The 19,270-nt window shown below is 33.8% G+C and overlaps 1 protein-coding gene across 5 annotated transcripts in view; it reads left to right on the top strand.

Annotated features, from left to right (window-relative positions):
• The window catches only part of LOC140443358 (uncharacterized), a 142,139-nt gene that overhangs the window by 65,288 nt on the left and 57,581 nt on the right, over positions 1-19,270 (top strand). For 4 of the 5 annotated variants that reach the window (XM_072534573.1, XM_072534574.1, XM_072534575.1 and 1 more), the window contains 4 exons: positions 2,265-2,555; positions 5,101-5,250; positions 6,409-6,525; positions 7,656-7,826. In XM_072534573.1, coding sequence (XP_072390674.1) covers positions 2,265-2,555; positions 5,101-5,250; positions 6,409-6,525; positions 7,656-7,826 — 729 coding nt within the window. Of the gene's footprint in view, positions 1-2,264; positions 2,556-5,100; positions 5,251-6,408; positions 6,526-7,655; positions 7,827-12,841; positions 13,096-19,270 lie in introns of all 5 variants that reach the window. The other variant, XM_072534576.1, reaches the window with a different exon arrangement.

A 19,270-nucleotide genomic window follows, 5' to 3' on the forward strand; every position in this document is an offset into this window, starting at 1 on the left:
CCAGGAAGAGTCCCCTGGAACCAAATCGACTAGGAGGTGACCTCATTCAAGTATTAGAACCAGAACACCGCCAACGAATACATTTATCTACTGATACAAAACAAATTATTGCCAATGTTTTTCAAACTCTTGTCGAAAAAAACGTGGACAGTAACGAAGCCTTATATGAAACGACAACTTTGACTAAAAAGCCATTATCCACAGTCAGAAAAATTGTATGTAATTGTAAGATGAAGATATTATTCGTCGCAAAGTGTATGCCTTGTATGAAGAACCCACACTAGATATACTAGTTGACAGGCTTCACGTCGACAACACTGAAATTAAGTGCGGTAGAACAACTGTTTGGAAGTGTTTGCAACGTATAGGGTTTAAATACAAAAAAGTAGATAAAAGACAGGTACTTATGGAATCCCATCGTTTACGCATATGGCGAACGGAAAATTTAAACAAAATTAAACAGTATCGTCGAGAGAATCGACCTTATTTATTTAGATGAAACGTAGTTTTATACTCACGATACGCCATCTAAAGGTTGGGTAGATAATAGTCAATCTTGTTCAACAAAAGTGCCTTCTAATAGAGGAAAAAAGATAACAATATTTCATGCTGGATGCAAATGCCTTATCTCTATCGGCTAAAAACATCAGTTATTCGTGTCTCGATTATCATGACAACACAACTTCAGATATATTTGAAGACTGGTATAAAAATAAGTTAATACCCAACGCCCCTACTAATAGTGTTATAGTTATGAACAATGCAACATATCATAGCAGGCAATTAAATAAAATTCCCAGTTCAAGCGATACGAAAATAACAATACAGAATTACTTATGTGACAAAGATATTTATTTTCACATAAATAATACTAAAAAGGATTTATTGGATATTTTAAAAAGTTTCGCATTGAAAAAAGACATACCTTAGACATACTTTATACCTAACTATTATTATACACTAACAATTGAAAACCTTCTTGCCTTACATGGAATATAAAATATAATCATATTCAGCTATATGTATATACCTACATTAGTTCATTTTAATTTTCACTTCACTATTTTATTATTTTACTTGCAATTTGTTTAACATAACACAAATTGTTTATTACTTTTAAAATTTGGATATATTTAATAAAGAATCGACACCGAAAAATATAATAATTAATTAATTTAAATACTCCATCAGTTCATATATTTTTTCCCTTAATTATCTAGATATTTATTTAAATTAAATATGTAATGTAAATGCCAAATAAAATATAAAATTTGTTAAGCCGGCCCTTTTTACTATTTATCTGAAGAAGCAAATCCCTTTATGGCTTCGACTTTATCAGCGGGATACTTTTAAATTCTGCATAAGTCAGTTCTTATAATTGTGAATCAACTTTAACATTTTGATCTTACCAGTGGTCAGTTCCGCACTCCGGTCCTCTTTTACATCTTCGACTTGTGTGTTTTGTGTGTTTCTTGTTTTGTGATAACATAATCTATATTTAACTTAGTGTTTCTCGTTGGTTGGATCCAGGTATACTTAAGTATATTTTTATGATTGTAGAATTCTTTTAGGATTTTCAGAGAGTGCCGTTCGCAGAATCGGATTCAATGTTCCTTATTTTCACTTATTTTGCAACTCCGTATTTACCTACGTCTTTGTCATTTGTTTTTTTTCCTGTCCAAGCAATAAAATCTCCCAACAGTATAATAATTTCTTTGCGGCTATTTATATTTTCAATTAGTTCTGATAAGTCTTCGCAGAATATTTGTTTATCTGTTTTTTATGCACTTTCTGATTGCACATATATTCTAATGATCTCGAAATCGTACCCTTTCCACGTAATAGGTACTCTAATAATTCTCTCATTGATTTATTCCTAACTCTTCAAGTTTCCTTTTAAGTCTTTTTTTTATTAATATTGATACACCTGCTTGTGCTCTCTTGTCTTTCTCAACTCCACTATAAATATGAATAAAACCTCCTATGTCTTCGCTACCTTGTCCTTTTTTTTCGGTAAGAACTGTGATATCTGATTTGACCAAATCTATTGACAAAATTTATCAAAAGCAGTTATTAGATACCTGTCAAGGTACAAAGAGTGTCACGAAAAATACTTTTTATTTACTCATTTCTCTGGTCTAACTAACGTTTAACCTATTTCTATTTATTTCAACATTTAGTATTAAAATAATAATGATGTACGAATAAACGTCAAAAGATGCCTTTTAAGGATAGAATAACAAAAATAATATTTTGTCTTTTAGGTGTGTAGCCGAGGTGGAGACCTTTCCATGCTAGAAATATTAACTGAAACAGGAGATAGTAAGGAAGCTAAAGAGAGAGTATCAAGTATTCTCGAAGAACAGCAAAAAACTTTACGATTTGCTATGTCAAGACCGCAAATACAATTTGTCCTCTATGAAACTCATTCCGAATTGGAGGCAGAAAATACGCAAATGGTTGACAAAACTTTAACAGAAATTAACAAGATAGCAAAAATGCAGCATGCTCTGCTACAAGGTCAACAAACCAAGAACCTTTCTCCTCCTTCAGATGTATGTTCTTAATTATTTAGGTTGTTTCACAATAATAATAATAATAATAATAATAATAATATATATATATATATATATATATATATATATATATATATATATTTATATATATATTTATATATATATATATATATAGTATGTCTCAAATTGCTCATGTTTCAAAGCAATTTTCCCCATTCCAATTCATTGAAATGCCATTAATCTGATTGAAATGCCATTAATCTGATTGAAATGCCATTAATCTGTTCCAGCTCCCAAAACACCACCCAAGTTGTTTTTTAAGTGTTTTTAAATAAGAAAAATGCATTTACAAGAAGAAACAAATATATTTATATTCTAAAAAACATGATAAAAGAAAAAGTTCAGTGCTTACGGAAGTGCAAGGTTTGTTTCTTCCTCCCTTTCAGGATATTTCGGAAATGAGTTAGAAAAGTTTCGTTGAACAACTCCGATGCACGATCAGTTGCAACTTTTTCGTGGTAATTTTTATCCACGAACTCTACAACTTCCTCCCACATTCCCGAATCCCCTTTATATCTCTTGTAGAGATAACCTCCTCCATCTCTGGTTTCTCTTCAAAACCAATTTTTCGTTGAACCACCGTATTCTGCTACAAATGTAGATCGTTTAACTCCTTGGTTGTCAACTCCTGAGACTATTCCTGGATGAGTTCATTCACATATCTTTCATTCACCTCCAGACCTATGGATTTTCTCAGAGAAACAATCTTCTTTACCACTGACACTTCGGGTTCCAATCCTTCGAAGGGCCTTTCAGCTACAGTCTCAGGTCACAGTTTCTTCCATGCATGATTTAAGGTCCTCGTTGTAACAGACATCCAGTTATGATCAATAATTCTTAGGCATAATACGATGTTAAAATGGTCCTTCCATTCTAGAACCTTTGAAGGGTAAGGGTTGTGTTCCCCATCACCTCAAAGCAGCGCCCAAAAATGTGCTTGGTATACAACTTCTTAAAATTAGAAATGACCTGTTGGTTTATGGGCTGCAGGATAGGAGTGGTGTTGGGTGGTAGGTAGAGAACCTTTATAAACTTAAAGTCTTCGAGTAAGTCATCTTCAAGATTTGGTGAGTGAGCAGGGGCAATGTCGAAGACGAGAATTCTATTCAGTGTTTCAGTTCTGTTGTTTTTCTATAAAAATTTGGCAAGACATGGCTTTGTCTACGTAAGATATCATTACTTCCAATTTTCTCATCATTACTTGAGTAGCTACCTCTATACCGTTTAGGAGAATACTAAATATGTAACGTCTAAGCATGTCCTTTTTTATGTTGACACTCAAAGTTCTAATTTACTGGGAATAAGCCATAGTTCTTATTTAAAATAAGATTGTTTAATTGTGGCTTATTCCCAGATTTCTATCCCAGACTATTTATGTAAATTCATGCATTGGTTGGTCTTTTGCATATTCCTGTGATCTTGTCAATTCATCGTGTTGTGGATTTTCCTAGTAGTGTTTGCTACTTTATATTCTCTTTAATGATGAGTCTCTGCGTATCGACTGTACATGATCTCATGGCATTTTGAAATATTTAAAAGATATACGATTTAAAAAAATTTATAACTTGTCATTATTTTGATTTAACGGTGCAGCTAATTTCTAATTTGCTTACATAGATCAATCAATCAATCAACTCCACTCTCCCGTAAGTCTTTATCGATCCCTTCTCTCCAACTTAATCTTGATCTACTTTGCTTTCTTCTTCCATGCGGTGTCCACTTCAATACTTTCTTTGATATTCTGTGTTGATCCATTCTTTGGACGTGTCCATACTATCTTAGTTGATTTATTCTGATGTATTTTTTCGTTTCTAACTCTGTCTAATCTTGATTTTCCAGCCGCTCTTTTCCAAAAGTCCATTTCTGTTGCTTCTAATGCTTTTAAGTTTTTTCCATTCAGTGGCCATACTTCAGTTCCATATGTAACAATGCTTTTTATAATGCTGTTATAGATTTTGTGTTTGTTTTCTTTGGAGATTGTTTTATCCCACAGTACACTGTTTAATTGCCTAATGGCTTGTCTTTCCTGTTATATGTCTAATTTGCCATCGTTGGTTATTTGCATGCCTAAATATTTTTATTTTTGATAGCTATTTATTTCTCGCTGTATTTCTTCCAAGATTAGATTTTTTTGAATTCCCCCAATACACATGTATTTAGTTTTCTTGATATTTACCTTTAGTTTTCATAGTCTTGGTCCATCACTATCTGGTCGTCTGCAAAACTCAATTCTCTTACACTTACATAGATAATTTGACTAATAAAAAAAACTTTGATTAAAAACTTTTTTTTTTAATTGAACAGCAATCATTAGCCAGTTACGTTTCTTTTTATACTCACTGTATATGGTTCAGTTGCCAGTTACTTACCACATTCAAATTAGGAATTTGGCAAAACGGTTTTCGTTATTTAGGGTTTAATGTATCGTTTATATCCTACTAAAAAACATTTAAGTATTTGTTAATAACTTTTTATCTTTTGCAACATTATTTATTATAATCTAATTTAACATTTTAATTTTTAGGACAAAGAGATGAAAGAAATTAATAATAATGAAAACCTACAAAAACCACCGGAAGAGCAGGGTGATCTTACTAGCAAAACCCCGACAGATATCGTTTTACCAGAGGGTGCAACACCTGAATCGGCTGAAAGTTTCTTGGAAAAAGTAACAGTAAGTTTTGTAGTTGAATATTAATATAAAAATGTATTTTGTTATGCATGACTTAATATTAATAAACTATTATCTCGAATAATGTATACTCTACGATATTATTTACCCATATATGTTGGAAAGAAATGAATGTGAAGGTAAAAAGTTAAAAGGCGGGAACAGCACCTCTGTTAGACAGAAGTAGATTAAAAAATATTTTTTTCTATATTAGATAAAGGTTATAAAAATAATGTGGTTACCTCGAGGAAGATTGCTAATGAATTAGAGTTCAAGATATCCAAGTAACGAGTTTGGACAGATTTTGTATCAAATTCCCATGAAACTTCAGAAGACGAGGTGCCTCGCGAGATCCTTCTTGGGCACCAAATACCACAGAGATCATCGCCGTCATGATATTCGTGTTCAGCTACCCCAAAAACTCCCGAGTAACGAGTTTGAACTGATTTTGTATTGATTTTCCATAAAACTTCAGGAGACGAGGTCTTTCCTGGGCACCTGGTGCCTCGCAGACCAATGCCATCATTATATTAGTGTTCAGTGACCCCAAAACTTTCTAGTAACGAGTTTGCACTGATTTTCTATCGAATTTCCATAAAACTGCAGAAGACGACACCCATCCTGGGCACCAAGTGCCTCGGAGTCCATCGTCATCGTAATATTCGTGATTAGCGACCCTAAAAACACTCGAGTAGTAATATTGAACTCATTTTTGTCAATTATTTTCGAATTAAAAATTTATCATTTTTCGTACCTTCGAAATGCACTTTTGAAAATGCATTTTCCTTGTTCAATATTGCAATTTTCATTTCGAAATCATCACTTTAGTTCAAAAAATTTTTTAACGCTCTTCAAACCGAATGCAATAAGTTTCAGTGAGATCTATCTATTTTCAAAAAATTGGTAGGTTTTTGGCCTATTTCCTCGCCTATTGTATTATTTTACCCCTGTTATATTATCGACTATTGGTGTGTGGTAATGAGTACTCATTTAAGATATTCAACAATCAATAACGAAATCGTCGTTTTTTATTATTTTATTATTTATTTATTCTTTTACCTAGTTATACTATATAATACATACATTTTTGGTACATGATACGGATAAATTTGATACAGTTACACTATAATAATATACAATATAAAAATAGCAATATTTTAGGTACCTGATACGGATATATTTAATAATTGCAATTTACCAATGCTATGTCCAAGCGAAAGTTGTAAAGGTTTTCAAAAAGAAGTCTGCGGATGTTATTTAGCGCTTCTTCAAAGAAAGGTTAGTATCTATATTAAAAAAATATTTTTATACAATATTCTATTATTTATGAACATTGTAATTTGATTAACATAAATCTTATTCTCCTTGTAGTACCATATCCTCTTCAGATGTTGACAATCATTATGATCCACATGAGTTTGCTGATTGTGGCACTGAACAGTTCTTAGCATATCTTGCCAGTCAACTAAAATATATTTTCAGCTATGAGGCTTGTTGTCGACAAGTCTCTCTACTTTCCTTTAATTTACCTTGCATTATAACCATCTCTATGTGGTAAAAGTCAAAAAAAGTTATAATTATATCGATGTAACTATCATTTATACATTCTTTAGTTGTGACTGGTAGTTTATATTGTAGTCTCTCTATAGTACTTTTGTAGTCATGTGTTAACTTGACTGTCTTCTCTTGTTAGAACGTTTCTAAGGAGTTCCGTTTCTTTTTTGGTAATTTTAATAAGTTCCCTGATCTGTTCCATCGAAGTTGAGATTTATCTCCAATTTTACTTTTTAATAATTCTGAAGGGCAAGTAAGAAACCCTCTTTTTCGAGAAACACCTTTCATGACGTCATCGATTAGTTCGCTGCTATACGTTCGATGCAGCTTTAACTGACTTTATTAGGTCCCCCATGATATACTTTCGATGCAGCTTTAACTGACTTTATTAGGCCCCCCATGCAGAGGTTTATTCATGAATATACGCAGGTTTCCTTCTTAGGATAGATCGTTTATGATCATTGCTTGTTTCACCAGTTTAAATGTTATTATATCAGCTATTTCGAAAATTTCAGGAGGTAAAGTAGGTATTCCATTTTGCTTCTGAAAATAAGTTCGTAAATTACAAATTTATTTTTCCAATTGCTCAGTTATATCCTGGGCATATATATACATATATATATATGCCCAGGAAGTGCTCTTCCTTCCAGATAACGCGGTAATGTCATTCTTTCTATTGCACTGTGAGGATGACGTTTTTGTACCTTTGCAAAACGTTTTTTACTTGTCGCTGACTATTTTCTATATCCGTTTTACTTTACTTAACAACGCCGAATATCATTTAAAATAATATTAATTTTATTTAGCTCAATTTTGTAGTATTATACCCTATTGTCAATATGTATAATTTTTAGGAAATAATTCGTCTGGATGATAAATATATGATTCAAATGGCTGAAAATAGGGGACTCTTTGGCAATAGTAACACTCGTGCAGTTAAAACAAAATCTGTAAGAACTATCAGACGAAAAGCTGAAAAACCTGAAAAAACAGAAGTTGCGAAGAAAAAACTCAAGGACTCCGAGGTAAGCTTTTCATATTTTGTAGCATTAATCCAAAATAAACAAAAAAAATCTACTATTGGTAGTTCTTAAGGATTATTGGGCAAACTTTTAAATTGTTTCATATTTACGCATATTTATCCATATTATTAGTCTTTGATAACTAGGAAAACTTACATCAAAACGAGTAATATTTCTTCCATAATACGTAGAAACTGGGTTGGACAACTTGTTGATAAACCTGACAGATCAATTTTAGAAAATTCTTGACCACCCTGTAACTTAGCCAGTCAGCCATCAATCCATGGTAAAGAATATTTATATGCTTTGAAAATATTTTTAGTTAATACTATTCTGAAGCTGTTATTCATATAATAAGATATGATGTGATCCATCGATGGAAGCACAAAAGACCAAGACAGCAAATTCTGGACAACACATAATGTCTACATAATTCGTAGCTCTACCAATAGAAGAAGCTCCAGCACGCAGCACTGGCAATTTTAATGACTGATGTTTATTTCCAGAACAACCTTCAAAAAAAATTACAAAAACAAAAAAAATACTAACAAAAAGGCAAAAGCCATCCAAAAAATTTAAGAAAACCCCAAAAGCTGACCACGAAGGGCCCACATCCTTGGGCACCGAGTCACCGAACTGGGCGTAGCCCGGAGCGGAGAATCCAGCCCGAGCAAGCAATTTCAGTTCGATGATACATCACTAGAGAAAGCAGGAAAAGAGCGCCTCACGCTATCCTGCATTGATCGGGTTAGGATATTGTGGTGGAGTTTTTGTACCCAGGACTTCCACACGAAAAGCATTTGGCTGATAGTGAGCCCCTATCGCGCGTTAGAGTACTATAGGGAGGATAGGGATGGTCTGGAGCATTGGAGCGCGGTAGAGTGGTTCCTGATTACACGAATCAATACACCTCGCTCCATTGAATTGTAACACCCGACTGTCATTCTAAGGGGTGTTCAAGTCTCTCTGACTGGGTTTAATCAAATTGCTTGCTTGCTTGCAAACTAAAGAAGCTTTATTTTGTTTAAACGTATTAAGGTAACGTTGTTTGGACTGTTGATTTTTAAAAGGCGTTTGGCAGAATAAAACACTATAACCAGACAGCGCACATAAAAATAGATAACACACAATCGGAGAACATCAAAATAAAAGTGAGGTACGGCAAGGTTACATTCTCTCTGCATTACTATTTAACTTTTATTAGGAAGATATTATGCAAGAGGTACTGGACAAAGAAATATCTGGCATTGTATTAAACGGAATTCCTATTCATAATGTGAAGTATGCTGATGACACAGGCAGGGAATATTGAAGATTTGCAGAGAATCCTCCAAAAAGTTTATGTCAAGTTTACTTTATAGCTCAAATATGAACTTGGATAAAAATAATTTTCTAATCTTTACCAAGAAACTAAATAAGAATGTCCAACTCATTACTGAAGGCCAAAATATTGAATGTTTATCGTAATTTTCATAAATGAGAATACTTAGTCCGATAAGTACTTAGTCTATAAAAGAAAAACAAAAAATTGGGAAAAGTGGCAATTTATTTCTCAACATAGTCTCCTTTTAGCTACATACACTTGACCCAGCGATGATCCAACTTCTTTCACCCGTCTAAAAAAAACGTTTTCTTGAGATCTGCAAAGTAGGCTTCCTCAGTCGACTTAAATTGCTGCTCAGCGAATGCCTTTTTCAAGTGTGGAAACAAAAAAAGTCACACGGGACCAAATCTGGAGAATACGGTGAATATGGCAATAGGTCTTAGCCCAATTCGATCAATTTCGCCATGGCTCTGACGGAGGTATGAGCGGTACGTTGTCATGGTGGAAGAGCACTTTTTTCTTCGCCAAATGGGGTCGTTTTTTCTGCAATTCGGCAGTGAATCTATGTTCGTCGACGTTCACGAAACGACGTAGAAACTGCTTCGGATTACGCTTAAATAGCGTCTGCACAAAATTTCCTGCAGGATATTCGACCACGTTAAAACTCGTTAAACCAATTTTTGACGATTGCCATCGAAGGAGAAGAGTCACCGTACACAACGGCTTTCACACGCGATCAAACAGAATTACTCTGAAATTTTGACATCAGCCGTCGACACGATCTATTACATGATAGTATATTATATTTCTCTTATACATATATATTATATTTATATTTCTCTTGAGATAGTGGCACCATCGGGCGCTGAGGCTAAGTACTTATCGGACCGCCTGTAATGATTTTGCAAAGGAACTAACAACCATAATTAAAATTGCATGTAAGTCATTTATAAAAACAAAACAATTTTTTCCAATAAAACTTTGAGTGTCCACATAAAAACGCGCGTGCTTAGATATTACCTATTTAGTATCCTCTTATACGGCATAGAGGCAGATACTCTGACTAAATCGATAATGAGAAAAGTGGAAGTTTTAGAGATGTAGCTTTACAGAAGAATTCTCAGAATATCTTACGTAGACAGAGTCACTAAGAAAAAAGTCTTGCGAAGACTTTCAAAATAAACAAAACTAGATAATGAAATAAAGATACGAAAACTTCAATACCTTGGCCTAATTAGACGAACAAATTACCAGCTTCTGCAGAATATCATTCAGAAAAAGATTTGAGGAAAGCGTAGCGTTGGAAGGCGACGAATGTCATAGCTGTGCAATCTTAGAGAGTGGTTTATTTGCTCGTCTAACCAGCTTTTTGGCGCAGCAGTCTTGCTACTGTTATTTTTAAAAAATCTGTTTGACAAAAATTATATCATGATATGAGTAAATTTTTTCCGTAACTATGATTATTGCAACGTGTTCCTTAGTGACGTAAAATATTTGCATTTTGGTGTAAACTTTTTAATTTTCCAGTATTCTAGAGTAGGAAGAACATAGAAATATTAATAGTTTATATTTAAAAAACTGGCGGACCCGACAGACTTCGTTCTGTCAAATAGATTTGGAATGTGGCAGTTTATTTCTTTAATTCTCGTGAACAGAACAGTCACCATGAAGACACGGCGGTGTGTGAGGATCAGCTCGGGTGACCTAAGTATCTTCGCTTCCACGAACTTTGGCCACCCTTTTGGACCCACTAAAAACCCCGACTGGGATGTCTGCCAAAGGGTTTCAAACTAAGAGGGGAACTTAAGGTTCTAACCTGATTGAAAAATAATCTAAAGGGGTAGTGGGAACCTAAAGGTGACAAATATCTATAAAGTGGGTGCTTCACTGACAAAACATAGAGATAATTTATTATTTATTATTATTATTATTAACATAGGGTTAATAACCGATGTAAATAAGAATAATGAAATAAAAGGTATTTAGGTATTTTCAGTAATCGCTTTATTGTAAATCAAGTGAATCATAATTATTAACAAAAATCTGTTTTATTTTTATTGTAGTGCTTTATGATATACAATGTTTTTTGTTTGATTACCTGGTGAATATACAAACAAATCTGATGGTTTTCCAACACGGGAAGAGGCAACATACAATTGACCATGTGAGAAACATGGGATTTCTAGATTAATACCACAAACACCTAATGCTTGCCCCTGGGACTTATTTATGGTCATAGCAAAAGCAAGCCACACTGGAAACTGTAGTCGTTTAAATTCAAATGGTACATCAGTCCGAATCATTGGGATGCGTGGTATCAAAACGTCTTCTCCTTTGTACTTTCCTTTCAGTATAGTTGCTTCTATCGCGTTGTTCAATAATTTTTTAATCGCTAACTGTGTGCCGTTGCAAAGACGCGGTTGGTTGATATTTTTCAACATTATAACTACCTATCCAACCTTTAATTGAAGATTGTGAGGTGGCAATCCTGGTAAATCGAGCGAGTTTAAAAATACAGGCGGATAGTTGACGACATTATCTTGGTTAGTAGTCGAATCAACTGATTTATATATCCTCAATCCGCCTGTAATTTGTTCTTGAATTTTGAAATTTAATTCATTTACATCTATGTTTTTTGTAGCCAATATAGCCCGTTCACTAAACCAATCATGGTTTCTGTAATTTTGAGCAACATACGGAAACACCTTTTGAATAAGTTCATCTTTTGATCGAGTTAACTGACAAAAACTTTGAGGAAAATTAATGCAACCAGTCAAGGTGTCTATAGGAGTTGTTTAGAGAATATGTCTCCAGATTGGTCATTTTGCAACTCGACACGCATATTCTTACTTGTGTATTCTAGTCTTGCCTAAGTGTAATACCTTGACATGTTTTCACAAATTGGAAAACTTTAAACATGCATTGAATTCATCAGCTGGCGTTGATCGTGGAATCACTGGCAATGTTTGACGAAAATCTCCTGCTAATAAAATCATTGCACCACCAAATGGGTTCACATTGCTGCAAAACCTTTGCCATTGCAGAGTTCTTCGAAATGTTGCAGGTTAGTGTTTCGTTGCTTTACATGTTTAATGGCAATTTTAGTGCTGAATGGGCTGCTCGACCACCGTCGAGCAAAGTTGCTGCGATTCCCGACGAAGCGAGTGCAAGTGCAATTTTATTTTGTGAGCGAATTGTTGCTAATATTAATGAAATCAAAAAAGTTTTTCCTGTACCACCAGGAGCATCTAAGAAGTAAATTCCTCCTGTTTTATCATTTTTTTCTTTCATAAGTGTATCAAATACATACTTCTGTTGTTCATTTAATAGTGGAAGATTTGTTTGAATTAATTCTTTCAAAGTGTTCACCGGACCGAACAGACCGCTCCGAAAATATTTGTATGGGAAAAAGAAATGGGCTGTTTTAGGATTTTCCCGGAAATTATTCGAATTTTTCTCGCCGTAAAAACAATCCTTAGACTTCGAGGAACATTTTAAAAAAAGAATAGTTAAGATTGGTCCATGCGTTGTTGAGTTATACGGTTACCAACACATTTTGCGATTCATTTTTATATTAGAGATAATAAAATTTTTGAAAATATTACATCCATCCCGTTTAGTGTACTTGTAATAATCAAAAAGGTAATACAGCCATAAGATCATAAGACTATCAATAAAATCTTTATTTTTTCAGATAGACAGAATAGCAACTCCTACTTATACATTTCTAAGTCATACACGTGACCGTCAAGAAATGGAGTCATGTCCCAAAGACACATCTCCACCGTCCGTACCAAGTATTTATAAGAATTGGTGGAAGGAAACATCGAGACATATTTGTGTGCTTAAAAAAACTTTAATTAGACAGAAGATCGTACCTACATTACATGCCAATGAAAGCGTTGATAATAGAAAAGTTGTAGAACAGTTTGCAAAAGGAATTGTTAGGTAAGTTTTTTTAAAATTCACTAAATAATAATTTAAGAATGTAATTAAATAGTATTCTTAAATATTTTATAAATATAAAATATAAATATTATTCCCAAAAGAATGGAAAGTATTCTATATATCGATAATGCACCAAAACAGAACAAACATGCTGTATTAATTATCGAGGAATTTTAACAAATTTACTAACTAGAATCTGCGTCAGGGAAATAAAAACAAACCAGTAGGAGGCAGAAAACAAGCCAGGTTTAGAGCAGGATGATCAATAATTGACCATTTGTTTACACTGACACAAATAATAGGAAAAAAATTAGAATATAATCAAGAAATCCGTCCTTTAAGTAAATAAACTTTGAATAAACTCTGGGAAACTTTAAAACTCCCAAACATTTAATATATAATTATTAAAAGCAGTAAAATTACTCTACAAGAACAGCAAATCTCAAATTAAACAAAACAAAACGTAACAAAATTTGACCAAACAAAAGGACTAATACAAGAAAGTTGTAGGTATGTCACCAGCATTCTTTAAAATATACTTTGAAAGAGCACTAGCCACTTGGAAAAAGAAAAGCCAAAACATGGGCATACCTTTAGATGACCATACGTTATATACACTGTCATTTGCAGACGATCAAATTATTGTATCACAAAAGGTAAAGGAATATAAATATGTGGGGCTTAGAATAAGGCCTTAATGAAAATTAACGGAGAAGAAACAGATCACATAAAAATACTACGCGGAGTTAGACAGGGATGTATCCTATCGCCGTTGATATTTAATATGTACTCAGAGAAAATTTTTCACGAGGCTCTTTACGGAATAGACGAAGGCATCCTTCTAAATGGTGAAAGAGTAAACAATGTTAGATATGCCGACGACACCATGGTGATAGCAGATAGTTTAGAGGGACTTCAGAGGCTAATGGACAGAATAAACGAGTACAGTCAACAGTACGGACTAAACATTAATACCCACAAAACGAAACAAATGATTATCAGCAAGGAGAATATAAATGGGGCTCACCTTTACATTAATGGGACGCAGATAGAGCGAGTAAAACAGTATTGCTACCTGGGAACTATTATAAACGAACAGTGGAGCAATGTACAGGAAATAAAGTGCCGCATAGGAAAGGCAAGAATGGTCTTTAACAAAATGAGCGCCATCTTCAAAAGTCACAACATATCCCTAGATACAAAAATGAGACATTTGAGATGCTTTGTTTTCTCTGTGTTGTTGTACGGGGCGGAGGCATGGACGCTTACAGACACCACTATTAAAAAACTTGAAGCATTTAAGATGTGGCTTTATAGAAGAATGCTGAGAATATCATGGACAGCAAGGATCACAAACAAGGAAGTTCTAGAAAAAATGAAGAAGGAACCAGATATTGTGTTTACGATCAAACGCATAAAATTGCAATATCTGGGACACGTTATGAGAAATCAGCACCGTTACTCCCTGCTGCAGTCTATATTGCAAGGTAAAGTCAAAGGTAAGCTAGGACCCGGTAGAAGGAGAATATCATGGCTGCGGAATTTAAGAACATGGTTTAAGAAAACCTCAACGGAGCTGTTTCGAGCCGCAGCGAGCAAAGTCATGATTGCCAATATGATTTCCAACATCCGAAACGGATAGGAACCAGAAGAAGAAGAAGAAGGGGCTTAGAAAATAACGTAAGTAAAACAGAGTATATAAGCATTTGGAGACAAACAACAATATTTGCAATTAGCAAGTGATCAGAAAATATAAACACGAGTTGTGTACAAATACCTAGGGATGAAAATAACAAAAGATGGAACATTTAAAGAAGCATTATTGAATAAAAATATGAACAGACGAAAAGCTATGTCAATGTTAAACGGAGTCTTATCTGATAGAACAATAAGCAACAAGAATAAAAAGCGAAATTACAATACGCTAAGTAAGTAAGTTCGTGTAACCTTCTGTCTAAGGTCTAGGTTAGGGTTTTCAGGTCATCTGGCAAGCGCTCATAACATGACTTAACGACCACTTATCTAGCCGGGACCAATGGTTTTACATGTCCTCCGAAGCACGGTGGAAGCTCAGTTAAATTAGAAAATTTTAAAAAAATTCAGTAAATAAAATGTATGTAGAGATATATATATATATATACATATATATATATATATATATATATATATATATATATATATATATATATATATATATATATATATATATATATATATATATATATATATAAAGATCAACACCTACATAGAAGGTAGAAGAGGCACATAGAGTTGGAGATTGATTAAAAGAATGAGAAATAATAAGAAAAAAGACGTTATATCACCAATAACAACAGAAAAATGGGAAGAATATTTCAAAAAATTACCAACAGAACAAAGACCAGAATTTGCTAACATGGAAGACAACACGATAGGTATACGTATAAATTCATCACCATTACAAATAAGTAAATCAGAGATGGAAGAAATAACCAAATCCCTGAAAAATGGAAAATCCCCTGGTCCTGGTGACATCCCTGCAGAATTAGTGAAAGCCGGTACAGACAAACTCCAGGAACAGTTAAGAAAACTCTTTCAAGACTGCTTGAATGGAGCCGAATTACCAAAAGAGTGGAAATTATCTATCATGTCAACTATCCACAAAAAGGGCAGCAAGGATCAGTGTGAAAATTACAGAGGAATTGCGGTAAACAGCACAATAAGTAGGATGTATGGGAAACTTATTAAGAACAAAATAGAAAATGACTATAGAGATTACGAAGCAGAGGAACAAGCTGGTTTTAGAGCTGGGCGATCCACAGTAGACCACCTGTACTCTATTACGCAAGTTATTGAAAAAAAAACAGCCGTCAATAAAGAAGTTCACCTGATGTACGTAGACTTACAAAAAGCATATGGCAGTGTACCCCTAAGTAAACTATGGTCAACCCTACAGCAAACCAACATTAAGCATGGTCTTATCAAAGCAGTCCAAAGTCTGTATAATGGAACGACTGCAAAAATTAAAACTGGATCAAGGATATCTGAAGGATTTAAGGTCACGAAAGGACTAAAGCAGGGTTGCTGTATTTCGCCTACCCTTTTCAAAATTTATCTGGAACAAGCACTCAAGCTGTGAAAAAGAAAATGTAATGGCATGGGAATTCCTCTCAATGACGAGACTACACTGTACACCTTATGTTTCACTGATGACCAAATACTGATTGCTCAGGATCATGACGACTTAAGTTACATGACTCGGAAGCTAATAGAAGAATATAACAAATGGGGTCTCGAAGTCAACATTAAGAAAACTGAAGCCATGTGTATTGGAGGGACAAAACAGTCCATTATATTAGACGATGGGGTAGAAATTAGAAACTGTGATGAATACAAGTACCTGGGTATGAAGATAACTCAAGATGGACCACTCGATGCTGATATAAAAGACAGAAACATGCAGGGTAGAAAAGCCATATCCATGATGAACGGAATTCTGTGGGACCAAACAATATCTAAAGCGAACAAACAACTCATATACAATACCATACTTAAAAGTGTAATCACATATGGCAGCGAAGTTTGGCAAATGAAACAAAGAACAGAGAAACTGTTACTAGCAACAGAAATGGACTTCTGGAGAAGAGCAGTAGGAAAATCAAGAAGAGATCGGATACCAAATGAGAGAATACGTAAAATGATGGGAGTCAAGCATACAATAGTTGATGACATAAAAACAAAACAGTTAATATGGTACGGCCATGTACAGAGAATGCCAGATGACAGGATTCCAAAACAGATTTTGACGTGTACACCACAAGGGAGAAGGAAAAGAGGAGGGCCGAGAAAAAGCTGGAGAGAGGGAATTGAAAAAGAACTAGAGGAAAGAGAAATCCCTCCAGGCCTATGGCTAAATAGAGAAGAATGGCGGTTAGGAGTCGGAAGGCGTCGGAGAACGCTGTAAACCGATAGTAGTAGTAGTAGTATATATATATATATATATATATATATATATATATATATATATATATATATATATATATATATATATATTTATATATATATATATATATATATATATATATATTTATATATATATATATATATATATATATATATATATAAAAAGTTTCCTATTACACTTAAACCTAGAACTAAGATTACTAGTATTACAGAAATTAATATTAAACTCAACAGTCTTCCGGATTGAACCGCGTCGATTATCATTGCTCCAATCTTTCTACATCCTCTTCGATGTTTGGTTTTTTCTGGTTCTGGATTTTTGGTTTCCAACTCTTTTTTGGCGTTTTTCCCATGGTTTTAGCACATAATTTCAAGTATATGTCAATACATAACGATTTTTAATATATTTTTCGTTATTTCTAATAGAGCGATGAGGTTTGTCATTTGCAATTTCACTTTTTTTCAATTTCTATAAAAATTGCAAAATAGTAAAAAAATATTCAAAATCACATTACAATAATAGTTTTAGTCTTCGTTACTATCTTCGTTTATTACGGGGTCAGTATCTGATGCATTCAATAAGTCTAAAAGTATTTTTGCTGGTCTAATAATAATTTTTGACTTATACCCTGCATTGTTAAGATAATAAATAATTGCGGCACCGTGAGAACTAGACCCTACAGTTCTTAATTCATTGGCACAGGAAATTAAATCGGAATTGCGAACAGAAATGGAATTTTTATAAATCCTATTTTAGATTCTAAGATTTGTCTGGCCTATAAAGGATCGGGGGCAGTCTGCACAAGGAATTTCATAAACTCCGTGCTGTTCATTTGGAATGTTGGCTTTGATTGATCGCACAAGAGACAAAAGTTTTTGTTGGTGGGTAAATATTGTCTTTATTCGTCTTTATTTAAGAATTTTGTCGATTTTGTCAGTGACCTTTGATGTAAGGAAGAAAAGCTTTCATATGTTGAGAGCGAGGGTCTAAGTCTTTGGGTTGAGATTGAGTGGGAGATTGATGTCTGTGGATGCTTCTATTGATGTGATTTTCGCGGAAACCGTTTTGGATGAGGGCTTGGTTTAAACTAGAAAGCTCAGCTGGTCTATTTGCATCATCGCAAAGGCGTATTGATCCAATAATTAGATATTATTGACTGAGTTAATTTGTGAAGGTGAATGATAAGAGTTGGCATGCTAGTAACGATTGGTATGGGTGGGTTTTTGATAAACATAGTCATAAAAACTTTGGAATTAGTTTTTCTTTATCGTCAAGAAGTGGTAGGCATGAATCAGTTTCCACCTCCTTTGTGAACTGGATACTAGGAAGTATACCATTTAAATGGGTTTGAAAAGACACCAAAGCATCCCTGCCATGGGTCCAAACAACGAATGTATCGTCAACGTATCGTAGCCAATATGTGAACTTGAGCATTGATGAGGATGGTGTTCGAGTCTCGAAGTTTTCCATAAATTTAATATATTGGCAATTACTGGAGATAGTAGGGAGATAGGGAGCCCATTGGGGCAGCATTGATTTTTCTGTAGAATTCATTTTAAAAGATGAAATAAGTGTTGGACATACAATGTTTAATGAGAGATGAGTGCATCCAGCAAGATCACTTGTCACAAAAATCTTTAAATATTTTCAATAATTTTAAAAGAAAAAATTATCAAACTGGTCATAATTTATTATTTTAAGTTATACTTTTTGTATTAAATCTAAAAAATAATAAACTTACTTTATTCAATTTTAAAAATATTATTTATAATTTAAAAATACAGAAAACAGCATGAAGCTTCTGCTAGGCTACAATACCGCATACTGTGCCACTTCTGTTTTCTTCTTCTTAAAGTGCCTATCCGTTCCGGACGTTGGCGATCATCACGGCTATCTTCACTTTGCTTATTGCAGCGCGGAACAGTTCAGTGGTAGTCGTGTTATACCACTTTCGCAAATTTTGAAGCCAGGAAATGCGTCTTCTTACCATTTAAATTCTGTTAAATACTTTAAACTATTAACTTTACGGTAATTGTTAATCACTTTAAAGATAATATGAAAAGGTAATTTTAAAGTAATTATCAATTACGTTAACTTAATTTATAAATATGAAAAATGTAATATAAAAATGGTAATTCCGACGGAGCAATCGGAAGTCGGAAGACACAAGTAAGATAAATAAATACCCTATGAAAAACTTATTTAGGCATATGTAGTTAAGGTTATGTACTA

This window comes from Diabrotica undecimpunctata, chromosome 6 (genome assembly GCF_040954645.1).
Source record: "Diabrotica undecimpunctata isolate CICGRU chromosome 6, icDiaUnde3, whole genome shotgun sequence".
In the NCBI taxonomy this organism is placed as follows: domain Eukaryota; kingdom Metazoa; phylum Arthropoda; class Insecta; order Coleoptera; family Chrysomelidae; genus Diabrotica; species Diabrotica undecimpunctata.